This window comes from Mustela nivalis, assembly GCF_964662115.1.
Source record: "Mustela nivalis genome assembly, chromosome: 12".
Lineage (NCBI taxonomy): Eukaryota > Metazoa > Chordata > Mammalia > Carnivora > Mustelidae > Mustela > Mustela nivalis.
Window position 1 is genome coordinate 40,235,485 of NC_139031.1, and position 14,861 is coordinate 40,250,345.

A 14,861-nucleotide genomic window follows, 5' to 3' on the forward strand; every position below is an offset into this window, starting at 1 on the left:
AGAGGAACTAACACCCACACACAGAAGGGGAGTGAAGGGGCCAGCATGGAGTCTGGTCCAGTGCCTGGTGTTAAAAGGAAAAGAAAGGCTGCCTCTGCGTTCAACAGGACCCTGAAGTGGCCGAGCAGTGCTGAGACTGTAACAGGATGTGAGCAATGTGGGAAAGTGGATGAAAATGCCGCACGCTTCACTGACTGGTAAGAACAAAATAACAGACGCACTTTGCAGTAAGTGCTATCTCTGACCACAGGGAGCTGAGTTTTTCCCGTGTGTGGCCCTCTGCTCTATGTTTGTGATGGTGGGGTGGTAAGAACAAAAGATTTACCTTTTCCAGAGCCTCTCTGTCAAGTAGTTCCTGCACAGCTAGAAGCTTGATGCTGTAAGGAAAAAAAAAAAAAAAAATGAAACTGGGCTTGAAAACCAATTGAAAACAAATCATTTCAAATTGAAAACAAATCATTTCACATCACCAAGCATCAGCCAAATCATGAGAACAAATTTTGACCTGTCAGCCTGCATTTCTGCTGAGTCCCATCTAAAGGAACCTTTGCTTTGAATTGAAATGACCGCTTCAGAATGATCAAAAATGTTTCTAAATTGTACAGTTGATGGCATCATAGGATCCAGAAATTTCACGTCCGGGCCTACACCCAGAGGGGTTGAAGATAGGACCTGCAGCAGACATTTGCACATCCATGCTCACAGCAGCCAAAAGGGGGACACAACTAAAATGCCCATTAATGGACAATGCTGGGGATAAACAAGATGTGGCAGAGACCTATGATGGAATTATATTCAGCCTGAAAAAGAAGGAAATTCTGGCCCGTGATACAACATAGAGGAAGCACGAAGACATCATGCTAAGTAAAACAAGCCAGACACAAAGGGACAAATGCTGTCTCATTCCACTTTTATCAGATAGCTAGCACGGTTGCATCCAAAGAGACAGGAAGCAGAAGGGCGGCTGCCTGGGGCGGGGGGAGGGAAGATGGGGGACCTGTTGTTTAGCGGCTTCAGTTTGGGATGACCAAAAAGTTCTGAAGATGGATGGTGGTGTGAAGGTACTCCCATAGTCTCATGCTCATAAATGGTTAAAACAGCAGATTTTATGTTACGTACATTTCACCTAAAAATATTCCAAAAATAGGGCGCCTGGGTGGCTCAGTTGGTTAAGTGTCTGCCTTTGGTTTAGGTCATGATCCCAGGGTCCTGGGATCAAGTCCCACATAGGGGTCACTGCTGAGCAGGGAGCCTGCTTCTCCCTCTGCCTGCAACTCCCCCTGCTTCTCCCCCTGCTTGTGCTCTCTCTGTCTCAAACAAATAAATAAAATCTTAAAAAAAAAATTCTAAAAAATAATGACAGCTGCTTTATGCAATGGATCTGAACACATTCAGGGGAATATAAAGAAGTAAACAGGTGCCCATGTTCAGTATTAATCTTTCCTTCATGTCCTTTTGATGCCAATAAGCCAACAGCTAAAACCTCTGCTTACGAAGACAGCCTGCTCAGCTGCTGACCGCACAATAATCAAGCCCTACTGTGTGCAGGTGGGCAAGGGTGTGCAATGACAAGGACACGCTCTCTGCTCAGGAGCTCACAGCCTCTCGGAGGCCACAATCAGACCACAGTCAGAACACAAGGCAGGTTGCCACGGGGATGGGCCAAGATGCAAAGAGAAGCCTGGTCCTGGCAGAGAACAAGGAAGGCTTCCTGGAGGAGGGTCTGGGCTAGCCTTGACTGGGGAGAAAGGCCACCTACAGAGGGGCAGCAGAGGCAAAGGCACCGAGGGGATTGGAGAGGTGTGGAGCGTATGAACCCTCCAGTTTCCGGTTTAGGGACCAGAGCCCGGGACGGTAGCCAGCAACTGAGACGTAAATTCGTTAGTGGATGCAGGCTTTACAAGGAGGCATCCTCCCCATCACGACATGCTGCCTTTGACTTGTGGCCAGAAGGCCAGACTCAGCGCACATGGGAGGAAGCACAAGTGCTCGCTGAGATCGTTTAGGGAGCAGGTCAGCCGTGGGTGGCGCGTGACGCTCCCTCTCCGCGGAGCCAGTCTGTTTGTGGTCACTGGCCACTGCGTTCTCTACCTCCGACCAACCTGCCTGGATTCTCTGGAGCAGAAATGTCCATACTCCCCAGCTGACGAGCCTCCCTCCAAAGGGGTTATTCCTCATGATAAGGTTCACCTTAATTTACAGAATTCTTCGTACTCTCTCCATGCACCTAAGGCAAGCCCAGGCAGCCAAGTGCAATGGCTTACATAACAGCAACTCGGGGAAGGACGATAATGGTTTTAAAATTTACAGGACACTACCAGCACGACTAACAATTCGGCAACTCTCAGAGTGAAAAGACAGGACTCGGGGCATTCCCTCTGCTCCAGCCACACTGACTCTCCATGTTTTGTTGTTCGTCCGCCTTGGGTCCTGCCCAACATCTTCACAACCCTGACTCTGACACTGTGTCATTCCAGGCCAAAAATGAACTCCATGTCCTCCAAGCAGCCTTCTCTGGACACTGAGGTCAAGCAGCGGCTCTGATGGTCACATTTCATTTTCTCCGGCCCACTTCCTAGTCCATTAAAGCATTGATTTGTTGGGGTGCTTTAATAGATCTGCTGTGGTCTGTCCCTTCCCAAACAGCAAGGAAGCTCCTGACAGCTGAGAGCTCAAGGGTCTTCTCGCCATTCTGTTTGCAGGCTCTGTGACTGAGGCATGGAAAGGATTCAAGAAACACTTACTAACCGACTAGCAGGGCCCAGTCAATATTATAGCTGATGCAGCCCAGCCTGGCTCACTGGCCGGACCTCAGTTTCTCTCTCTGTAGAAGAATGCCTCCAACGAGATGACCGTGTGTGTTTTCCCTCGGTGACACGCACTGCAGGCATGTACGCACAGGCCTGCTATGAAGGGGACGTATCCAGTGGCCGGTCAGCGCTCCTGGCTACTCCTCGGCACATTCTGATTCCCCACGAATCTAAATTCCAGGCCACCGATTTGGATGGCAACTTACATGCTCAGTTAGGGGTTTCCAGGTGGAGCTCAAGTTTCAGAAGCTTAAACTGCTGCTGAAATAACCACTGGAACATAATTCTACCAGGGGAAATTTTTCAGCAGTCTCTCATTTCTGCCCCAGTCCACGGTCTTGAAGTCCGATTCAGGATCGGATATCAGACATCGACCGATGAGAGGAAAGGTTTGAACACTGTTGAGATAGTCAACTCTCCTTCTCTCCCTGCTTGCAAAGATAGTACACACAAGCCATTGTAGAACGTGAGCTGAAAACCGACAGTTTCAGGCTCTAAGGAAAAATGATATAAAGACAACATCAGTTGACTGTCATTTAAGTCAACGCCTGAAGGATGCTGCTTCCTGCTCTGACTTTCCTCCTGACTGGGGATGTGGCAAATACGTGGCATGTCTAGTGCCACTCTCCAACCCTCTCCACCTCTTCCCATGAACTTTGCTCCCGTGTACCTTCGATGCAGCTTCAGAATCCTCAACACTCCAGTTAAATCAGATTAAACTGATTTAACACCTGCTCTACAACCAAGGCCAAAGAGTATTAACCTATGCAGGGGGTCAGAGAAAAAGAGGGGCATTCCCACACTACTCGAAAGCATCAGCGTGAGGTGAGATTGCTTTAGGGGCGGGGCAGAAAAGACGGGAAGAGGAAAAGACACTCAGATCTTTCAAAATGGAAACAGCACATGGTACTAAGACATTACTGCCCCAGCTGCTTATAACGTTGGATTTCTTCAGGGAGCTGTGGGTTTTTTCCCCTCCTTAGAGCTGTAGTCTTTAAGAGTATATGAGATGTTTCCTGTTACATAACTATCCTAATGTTAGTTCTTCCCTTATTGGAAACGCTCCAAGTTTGGGGTATTTCTTTCAGTATGTGTGGTATCAGATTCCTCTAAACTGATACCGAGAGTCCCTGGGACATAATGTCACTCGTATGAAGCCGTTCTCTGCGTCCTCCAGTTCAGACCTCTCATTTCCCCCCTCATCTCTGTGCCAGCTTTGCTCGTCTTTCCCTCACTCCCTCCCTTGTCCCCTCCCTCCTGCCCGTCCTCCTTCTGTCCTTTGGCTAAGTCCATGAATGTGTATGGAATGCCTCCTACATTTCAGAAACTGCCAGGCATCAGGGTGACCGAGATGAACCCACACTATCCCTGCCCTCCCAGAGGCTAGGATCCTGCTTGGGCACGTGCCGAGGGAAGTGTGCCCCTCTCTCCCGGGTTCTGTAGGCTGGTGGCTGGACTAAAGAGGGCATATCTTTATGGTGGCCTGGGGCTTGGTCACCATCCTCTGAAAACAGCAGAGCCCCCATCAGCAGTCTCAGTGGCAAGCAATTTCTTTTTCAGCACCCAGCTGAGAACGGAGGCAAATGGTAACACAAAAGCAGCCGAGAGCAGCGCTTTCCGTAGAAAAACGACAACTTTAAGGACAAGTTCTGAAGTCAAAGTGCCAACACTTGGGTAGACCGAGGATGCCTGCTATTAATGTTTGCTTAACTAAGCCCCAAGGAGATGAGCTAGCTGAGGGCTGAGGCCTTATTCCACAGCACAGAGCCTGGTCCAGTGAGGTCTATCGAGGAGAGGTAGCAATGGGAAAAGGACCAGACACGGCAAGCAGGGAAGCAAAGCAACAAAGTTGAAGATACAGAAGCTGGAGGGCTCCCCTCACCCCACCACTGCCCCACTGCTGTCTGGGGTGGCTTGGAGCTGCAGGCTGAACCTTAATGGCCCCTGAAAAGGCAGTTAAGAGCCAGATAAGAGAAAAGGCAGATGGTTCTATAGGTGCCACAAAATCATTTAAAGGCCAGACCTTGTGACTATGCAGAAACTCATGCGCGGCACCAGAGTCAAGGATTCCCTCCAGCTCCCTCTCTCTGAGGACTCTGGCACCGAGCTTCCCCTGCATTTATGAGGTGACATAGTATAGTGCATGAGACATAGCAGCATTTGGAAATGCGTTATGGATGTACATGTAACATGGAGGAGTGATCCACTCACCGCACAGATAAAATATTTAAGGTTATGCATTATGCACTAGGCACTGTTGGGCACCGGGGATGCAGTGATGGGCAAACACAGCCTCTGCCTTCAAATTTCTCAGTCTGATGGAGGAACCAGTTACGTACATCAGCCACAGATGCACCCTCAAGGGGCAAACACAGGGTGCCATGGGGCTCTTTGGAAGGGCAGTGCAAAGCTGGCAGGCTCCCTGGGAGGTGACTGTTCTAGGCTGATGCCCATGGGCTTGCGAGGCAGAGAGATCGAGTGGGAGGAAAAGTATGAGCAAAGGAACCAGGAGGTAGAGTGAACATATCCCTCCACCCTGCCCAGAGACTGAATGCCCACAGGGACCACAGCGATGTCTGGAGGGTAGGATAGGTGACGAAGAATTATTCTGCAGAAACAACTGAGGCCAGGCCTGCTTAGAGGGTTGGTTAAACCATATTAAGGAGTTTGAACTGTATCTTGAGGCAAGGAGTAGCTAAGGATGAGTTAGGGCGGTGGTGCCATTGAAAGCCCAAGGGGCAGAAGATGCCCGATAAAGGTATAAAGTGGCTCTGGTGTGAAGGGCTTGGGGTGGAGTGGGAGTGGGGGACAAGAATGGAGTAAGTGAGACCCGAGCTCTGCACCCAGCATGCCAGCCCAAACTGTCTCCCGGACTGGAAACCAGGCAAGTACGGGGCCATGGATACCACCTCTATCCTCAGCAGAACAGATGCGAATCTCTAGAGAGGGGACACTCTGGGCAGACTCCCAGGAAGGGACAGGGGGCCCAAGAGCAGAATCTGGAGAAAAGATGGAATCACAGCCAGCAGCCACAGGCAATGATGATTCTCTATCCATATGTCCGCATGCAGGACATGGGGGCCACTTAAGACTTCACGAAAGTCGAATTCAGAAACTAGGTCAACCCAGTCGTTGGACTGCTTCTCCTTTCCCTCTGAAGGAAGGCTCCCCATTAACTTCTCCTGAACAAAGGAAGGAAGAGTTCTCTTTTGATCATCAAATTTTAGACGATGCCATGGATGTTAAATGCAGACTTGTTTTCCCTAAGTCTAGATTTTCTTCCACCATTGACTCAGGGCTGGGAGAACACAGTGGACATCGGCCTCTGGATATTAGTGAGCGTGCACACCTCAGAGAGAAGGCAGGCCCCCAGGGAAGGCGCCCTCTTCAGCATCTTGTCCCATTGCTGCCAAACACACACTCACCATCTCATCCTTCCTTCCCAAAGCCAAGGGCTGAACCACACCACCACCATCAGAACAATCAGCATGGAATTTAGCTTGGCTGGCTATTCTTGGCAGGTTAGAGAAAACTAGTGGCAAAACAGTGGGCAGGAAACTTCTCTGACGACAATCTCATGGTTTTTGTTCTAGTCAGGTTTTCAACTGCTTGAATCAATTATAGTAATTTCCATTTCTTAGAAATTTCTTGGAAAATTGCCCAATCCACTCAGATTTTCAAAGTTTGAGCACAGAATGGTACTAGTGGTCACTTTAACTTAAAAAACAACCTCTGCTTCTGTGCTGATGTCCCCTTCCTCGTTCTTTAATGTGTATAGATACTTTTTCTCATCTAAAAAAGTAGATCTGTAAGAGATCAGTCTCTTTTATTGGTCTTCTGAAAAAAATTAGGTCCTGAACTTATCAAGTCGACCATTTTATTTTCTAATTAAGCAGGTCAACATTTACCTTCACTAATTCCTTTCTCCAAGTTTCCATTGTTTTCTTCAGTTTCTCTATTTACCTTCTTGAGTCAGGTATTCATGATTCAGATCTCTTTATTATCTATAAGGCCATGAATAAAAATGCATTCTCTATGTAAATATTCATCCTTGTTTCCAATCTCATTATGTAGCCTTCTACCACCCCAGACTTGTCTACCACCAAGTCTGAAGCTGCTATTTTGGTCTCTTATTGGAGTCGATAGTTCTTTGGATTATATTTTTCTATCTCTGAGTAATTGGGTTTTAAATTGTATAGTTTTGTATTTTCTATAATTCTAATGTACTGAAGTTAAAGGAAGTACCCTGTACGTTTCCTGCTTTTAAAAATCTATTCATAGTCTTTTTTGGTCTATTTTATGATGCTTTTCTCTATTTCCCAGGGTTTGAGTAGTTCTAGAACTTTTTTTCAATCTCCCAGTGTGTACCTTTAAGTTTTCATATTACTGTAGGGGGATTAGGGAAGGGCTCTGCAGTCACTCTGCCTGGGTTCAAGCTGTATCACCTACTCATTGCAGCATCTTAAGAACTTTAAGAACCTCCAGGTAGGAGGCAGGGAAGGAATCTGGCATTCACCCCTATGACCTTGAACATAGATGACACAGGGGAAGTATTTATCATGTTGCTTAGTTCAGGGTAAACCACTTTCAATGGTGGATACTGGTATGAATATTATTGAGGGTTTTTTTTTTTTTTTTAAGCTATTAACACTTCTCTAAAAATCAGAATAAAGAAAGCAACAACTTTTTGTGCTACCAACCTATTTCCAGATAAGCAGCACAACAAATCTCTCTATCTCCCATTTGCTTTTTGGTCTCCATTAACACCCGTTAACAGATCTAGAGTATAGTCCCACTGCTACTGCTGCGTCCTGTGGTTGCTCTTAAGAACAATTTCTGACACTCTTATTTGCTTCTTTACCAAACTTAAAATAAAAAATTGCTAGTTCTATTGATTCTAGGGCTGCTTCTTTCTTCTTTCTTCTTCTTCTTTTTTTTTTTCTTTTAATAGAGTGAGAGGAGGGAGGGACAGAAGGAGAGAAAGAATCTCCAGCAGACTCCCCAGTGAGCACAGAGCCCAACATGGGGCTCGATCTCGTGACCCCAACTGAAACCAAGAGTCAGACACTTAACCGACTGAGCCACCCAGGCACCCCTGTGTTACTTCATCTTGAGCAATATTTTGTCTTATCTCTTAAACTTCTACAATGTATCTTTAAAATAAGCTTTAAAGAGTTTATTTATTTATTTGACAGACAGAAATCACAAGTAGGCAGAGAGGCAGGCAGAGAGAGAGAGAGAGGAGGAAGCAGGCTCCCTGCAGAGGAGAGAGCCTGATGTGCCGGGCTCAATCCCAGGACCTTGGGATCATGACCTGAGCTGAAGGCAGAGGCTTTAACCCACTGAAGGCAGAGGCTTTAACCCATGCGCCCCAAAGTAAGCTTTAAAGTAAGGAGTATGTTCCTATGTTTTCCCAAGCCCTTGCATGCCCGAGAATGTCTTTCGATTGGCTTCATACACGAAAGACAACTCAGCCGAGTGTGATGTGAAATTGTTGGGTTACAACATAACCCCCAAAACTTCAGAGTTGGTTTGCCAACTTACTTGATAATCAGAAGAACTTTTAATGTGTCAGATTTCCAGATCCCACCTAGGGAGGAGTGATACAGGGCCTGGGAACATATCTGAATTAAAGACAACACAAAACTCCCAGGTGTTCTAGTCCTCCAATATCTTCCATAGATACAGACTCTCTGTTGCAGAGAACAAGCCTAAAGCCAACCTGATTTTTGTTATTCTTTTCTCTGCTTGGATTCCCATGAGTTTCTCCCCATTTTGTCCTTGTTATTCTCTCTGTTTTCCGGGCTAGACCCAGATCCAGGCCTCTTTTTTCCAACAGCTGTTCAGAACATGGTGAGCAAGTACCTTATACCCAGACCCAATCTCTCTGTCACTCAGGGAGGTAGCTAAATCCGGATCACTGGTCCCAGTAATCACCAACACCAATCTGAGTAGGGGCTGTCAGTTCTGTCTTCCACATTGATAACCTTGTCTCTTGTTTTTCTCTTTCTTTCTTATATTTTCCGGAACTATTTCTCAAGGTTGGTTTTTTTCTTCCCCTCCATTCACATCACTGATTTCCCATAGCATTTGTGTTAGTTTTCTGGGGCTGCTCTCACAAATTATCACAAAGTTGATGACTTAGCCCAACACATATATATTCTCTCACTGTTCTGGAGACCAGAAATCTCCAATCAGGATTACTGAGCAGAAATCAGGGTACCGGGTCTACCACACTCCCTCTGGAGGCTCTAGGGCGGAATGAGTTCTTTGTCTCTTCTAGCTACCAGTGGCTGCCAGTATCTGGCGATGGGTCTCCGTCTCTTGGATCATAGCGCCTTCTCTTCCAGCAAACCGGCCCCTGCTTGTCTCATAAGGACACCTGGGATTGCACTTAGGACAATTCAGGATAGTCTCCCCACCTTTCCAGATCTTTAGCTTAATCATATCTGTGGCATCTTTTTTGCTTTATAAGGTCATAATATTTACAAGTTCTGGGGATTAGGCTATGGATATCTTTTCAGGGCCATTTTTCAGCCTACCACACATTAATACTCCTTATACTCCTACTAATTTGGATTCTAGTTCTGTTGTGGAATTTTGTTTCCTCAAGACCTTCCCTAATTCACTGCATCTCTTTTTAAAATTTTATTTCTGTTGCCTTTTCCCACTAGCCCATTCTTTCCTTATGTCTTTCTATCCCTGTTCCAGAGCGGCCATGTCTTGCCGTAGTATGTGGAGGATGCCACACATTTCCCCCAGATTCTCTTTTGTAACCTGCTATAGATGACTTGCTGGGTCTCCAGAAGCTTCCGCCTTTACTTTGTTCTGCAGGAATTTTCCATAAAGTCTTTTTTTTTTCTTATTCATCCTTAAGTAAGGAAAGGTTTGTCCTGACCAATGGTTGATTTTCAACAGACATTATGAGCAGACTGACCATGGCTGTTTTCTGCTCACCTGCATAAAGGATGGATCTCCTTTCCAGACCTGCTATGGGAGGGGACTGGCTGAGGGCACACTCCTGGCCAACTCCTGCTCAGAGGTTCACCTCCTCCTCAGAGACTCTCAGTCGGTTCAAGATAGAAAGCATCCTGTCTCCCAACACGTGCAGCTGCCAGGACACCCCGCTTGTAGCACTTTGCTTCTGGGGAGTAGATTTACTAGAGTGCACTGAAATCATGCCAGTTTCCCCCTATCTCCCATCTGGTTACAGTCTGATGTTTCTTTTTTCTCTACTTGGCAATGGAGAAAAATCCCAAAGAGACGGCCCTGTGAGGAAGGGCCCACATCTGAGGCTAGTAGCGGAGGATAGAAAGGAAAGACTAACCAGCTGGAATTTGCTTTAAGTGAGTCAGGAACAAATGATGAAAAACGTGTAAATTGCTTTGTCACTGTTTTTCAGGAAAGGCTGAAGGGGGTGGCGGTGAGGTGGGGTCTTCTCCCGGTGGCTCTTTGTGTCACGAGCAATACCCCGGGTAGGCTCCCCCAGCCTGGTGCTGTCCGCCTCCTCGCTGTCACCAGCTGACACCTCCACGTTTCTGCCATTGGTCACTCCTCTCAGTTCTTGCTGGCCTGTGAGGTTTTGTTATTTTTCTGCGTCATCATGGGTATCTGAGCCAAACCTTCCAGAGATGGGGTCTCTGAAGGGCAGGATAATGTCCGGTCTCTTGTTTTTAGCAATTGGCCTGCTCATTATGTGGAAAGACTGGCTCCCTCAAACTTCAGGGCTTTTCGTCCTCCATGTGGGGAAAAGTATCCGAAAGAGAAACCATTTCCCCGCATTCGATCTGGCCCTTCAGAGCTCCCAGGGCTTCAGGTCTCAAGGCTGCTGAACACCTGGCAGGGTGTCCACAGGGTAGAATCAGGGTGGGACCTTCTGGAAATCTCTTCAAGCACAAACCAGGGGCCTGGCCTGCAGTGAGGAAGCCTGACTTTCACTGAAAACAGCAGAAGATGATCAGATCCAAGACTGGACAAGCTAACAGTGGGAGTGAGGTTGGTTCACAAATGGAGACCAGGAATCACTCTTCCACACCTGCACTTTTTTCCTCAGCAGCAAACTGCCTACTTCATGCCACTTCCCTAAAACGCGGAAACATTTAACCTAATCATCTAAGGTCTGAGGCCCCAGTGGAAAGCCCACTAGAAAGTTAACAGCCTGCTTTAACTGCAGGAGATAAAGCTCTAGTCCACTGGGCAATTTTACCCATGGGGAGTTTGGAAGAAAAGACACAGGAACAGACGGAAATGTAGACAGAACCAATGAAGAGGAGAAAGAGGATCCTATTAACAGAGCGACTTCCAGATGTCAGGTACTGCACTAAGCCTTTATGACATTATTTTACTTACACCTCGAAGTTTCTCCTGGTGGACATAGTTCTAACAAACCGCAGATTCCAAAGCGAAAGAGAATTTGGGGACTGAATGGATGATTTGCATGCTACAATATCAATTTTTCTTCCTCCTGGCTGTGGGATAGCTTACTCTCTGCTGAAGAGGAAAGGATTTCAACTCCTACTTTTTAGCTTCAGAAAAATCAAGTGTCTTGTGAAAAGTCCACACAATGGCAGGGAATGGCACCCAGGCCTGGATGATTTGAAAGCCCTTGCCACTTTTTACTCAATGAACAAATATTCCCTGAGCACCCACTGTGTGGCAGGCATATGGCACCAGAGACAGAGCAATGGACAAAACAAAATCTTGACTCTCGTGAAGCTTTCATTCTGCCAAGGGATGGGGAGCAGCGGTCTGCTGGACTCTGTTTAACCACCGGCCTTAGGGAAGCAGGGACGGGAGAGCTGTAGCATTTCCCGATTTCCCTGGTGGATATACTCCCATTATGGCCCATTTCAAGCCACCAGTTTGACGTGACTAAACACAGAGATGGCAAGAGACACGCCACTTCACACCAGCTCCAGCATACCACCGTGAGCAGGGATCTGCGACAAACCAATTTTCTATTAATTACAAATTGAATATATAATAAATTATACAACTAGGTAATGTGCCCAGGGGTGATGAATTTGTAAAACCTAAGCAGGGTAAAAAAGTAGTAAGGGTGCTATGAGGAAGTCAGGAACACTTATCCCATGAGATGACATTGGGTCAGAGACTGGATTTTCCCATCTGTAGAATCAGGATAATGATTCTATTTAAAGGTGTCATCATAAGGATTGGGTGAAATGGCACTTACTATAGAATAACCCCTTCAAGTACATAGTAGGTACTCAATTAATGATGGCTATTAATATTTATCTGAACTGATATTGAGATGGCCTGGTACACAATTCTCATCTTCCTTAGAACTGATAAGAATATAAAGTTTTCATTCCTGAAAATCAAGCTAGTATTTTAGCCACTTAAACGAGTTCTAAATGACTGACCAACAACCTAGAAATGTTGCTATACACATGGAGTCGCTAAGTTCTTAATGCCAGGCCTTCTAACACTGATGTTAGAACTTGCAGTGTCCCCATTATTATTGTTATTATTATTATTATTATTATTATTATTATTAATTCAATTAAATTTTTTAATAGTTAGCTCTTTAATTCCAAATCAATCTACACCACCCTCCCTCAAAGAGGTACAAAGAAGGCTGTAACTCTTCTGGATGAGTAGACCCCATAGTTTTGCTATCCTTCCTCCTCTGAACTGAAAACAAAAGGATATGCAGATAAATAAGTAAAGCCTCCACCACAGCATTGGTTCTTAAACTCATTCAGAGCTGTGCCATTCATACAGAATGCAAGTCTCAGGACAAAACGGTAAAGACGAGAACCCCCTCAAAGATAAAGCTGCATAAAATGTTGAAAAGAAATTAAGTATTAAGTTATTTTACACTGAAGGGTGAAACTCTCCCATTGAACAGAGAAAAATGTTCAACTACTTTTACTATTTCTTTAAGAATTGAGCTATAGGGCGGCTGGGTGGCTCAGAGGGTTAAGCCACTGCCTTCGGCTCAGGTCATGATGTCAGGGTGCTGGGATCAAGTCCCGCATCAGGCTGTCTGCTCAGCGGGGAGCCTGCTTCCCTTCCTCTCTCTCTGCCTGCCTCTCTGCCTACTTGTGATCTCTCTCTGTCAAATAAATAAATAAAATCTTAAAAAAAAAAAAAGAATTGAGCTATAGCTAGAGGTTCATTATGAGGACAGAGAATTAAAGGAGAATGAAAAATCTTCTTCTCAGCCTGCCATCTGCAACGCAAAGGGCCAGATGCCCCGCAAGCGTCCCCATTTTGTCTGTCCATCACAGAGAGTCCGGCCTCCTTAGCTCTGCGTCAGAGAGGACAACAGTGTGACTATGCCACATGGCAAGAGCAAAGCCATCATTCAAACCCAGGGCTCAGGGCCCTGACTGGCACCTCTTGGTTTCACTTCAAATTCCCACCTGCTGTCGCATCCAACTAGTTAATGACAGAGCCTCAGAACTTGGATGAGGTTCTTGTTGGTCATTCTTACTCCAAGTGGTTATGATGAAATGCAGGCCCCGATGTCCCTAAACCGAGGGGGCTCTTACACTGGTACTGTTCCTTCTCTAATCTAAGTAAACTGGGGACTTCTTGGAACTCATACCTTTTTCCGTAATTTTTTTCAACATACTTTCACCCAAGAAGGGCTACCTGCCCAACACAAATCAGAAAATGCTGCAGATATCATCTGAGGATAACTTTTCCTTGAGGAAGAAATATTTTTTACCACACTCCTCTCCTTTAGGCTTTTCCTAAATCCTCTTTGGTTGTTCCTTGACTTTCGTTGGGGGAGGTAAAAGAAATAACCAGATCAAATAAGTTTTTGTATGTACTGTGGGGATGGTATCCCCATCCTGCATGACCTTACCTGGAAAGGGGTATAGCTTGACCTTTCTCCCATTACATTTCTACTTTCCTATGGTCTTCCCTAGCAGTTCCTTCACAACTACATGAGATGTACTTTGACATACTGTCTCTTCCTGTCTTCCCTTTCCATTCACAAAGCTTCCCTCCAACATTTTAATCTTTTGCATTATATGTATTTCCTTATGTGCATCAAATCCTGTGAGATGGAAGTAAGCAACACACACACACACACACATGCTTTTGCTTTTTGAAATGAATACTGAGTACTATGTGGCTGGCCAGCTATCACATGAGTTTTGGGCTTTTTTTGTTTGTTTGTTTGTTTGGACCCCGCCCTTTTTGTATTTTGGGATTCATGGGGGATTCCTTGTTACCTAGTTTTTCTGTAAATGTCCGCAAGTTTAGGTTTTACCAACTAGTTGCTCTTTTTGCTCCCGATATTTTCATTATGAAAATTTTCAAACCTTTGGGGAAATTCAGAGAACTCTACAGTAAACACATACCTACCACCCACTTTCTATAATCATTAGCATTTCACACTATTTGCTTTATCACACATCTGTCCTAACCACCCATCTACCCATCTTTTTTTTCTTTTCTTCTTTTTTTGAAATGCATTTCAAAGTAAGCTGGAGCCCAGTGATTTGTCTCGTATTTCACACAAAGACTGGCTTCAAAGTAATTCCTCTCATTCTCAGCTGAACCACTCCCTGCAGACTCCTAGACTCCAGTGTGGGAGCCCACCCTGGAGCTCTACTGAAGGTCCACCAGCATGAATGTTTGTCCTCCAAGCCTTTCTCAAGGCTGTCCTGGAAGAGTTCATTAACCAAAGCCTCCCTTAACCTGGACTAAATGGCCATTCTTCCCCTCCAGCTCAACTCCTCCACCTTTTAATGTTTCCATCAAGCCACCATGAAATGAATATTTCTAAAGCTCCACTTTATGTTTGATCACATATTTTCAGCCAAGAAATGAGTGTTATTTTCACATAGTACTCAGTATGATTTCTCCAGGCGCCCTTCAAAACCAAATAAGACCGGCTTGTCTTGTGACCCTTTCAGTCCTCTGCCCATGTCTCAGTGACCCCAGTGCCATGGCTGCCCAAGGAGGCTTATTGCTGCTGATTTCAGCTATACACTGACACCTTCTTAAGAACTTAGTTACTGGGAAAGAGTAAGAGTGATGAACTGAATGTGTAAGAGAAAAAAAAACTTC

General features: G+C 45.7%; 1 protein-coding gene across 2 annotated transcripts in view; it reads right to left on the reverse strand.

Annotated features, from left to right (window-relative positions):
• Window positions 1-14,861, reverse strand: part of EEPD1 (endonuclease/exonuclease/phosphatase family domain containing 1) — a 108,759-nt gene that overhangs the window by 38,359 nt on the left and 55,539 nt on the right. For both annotated transcript variants that reach the window (XM_082693171.1, XM_082693172.1), the window contains one exon: window positions 326-377. In XM_082693171.1, coding sequence (XP_082549297.1) covers window positions 326-377 — 52 coding nt within the window. The remainder of the gene's footprint in view (window positions 1-325; window positions 378-14,861) is intronic.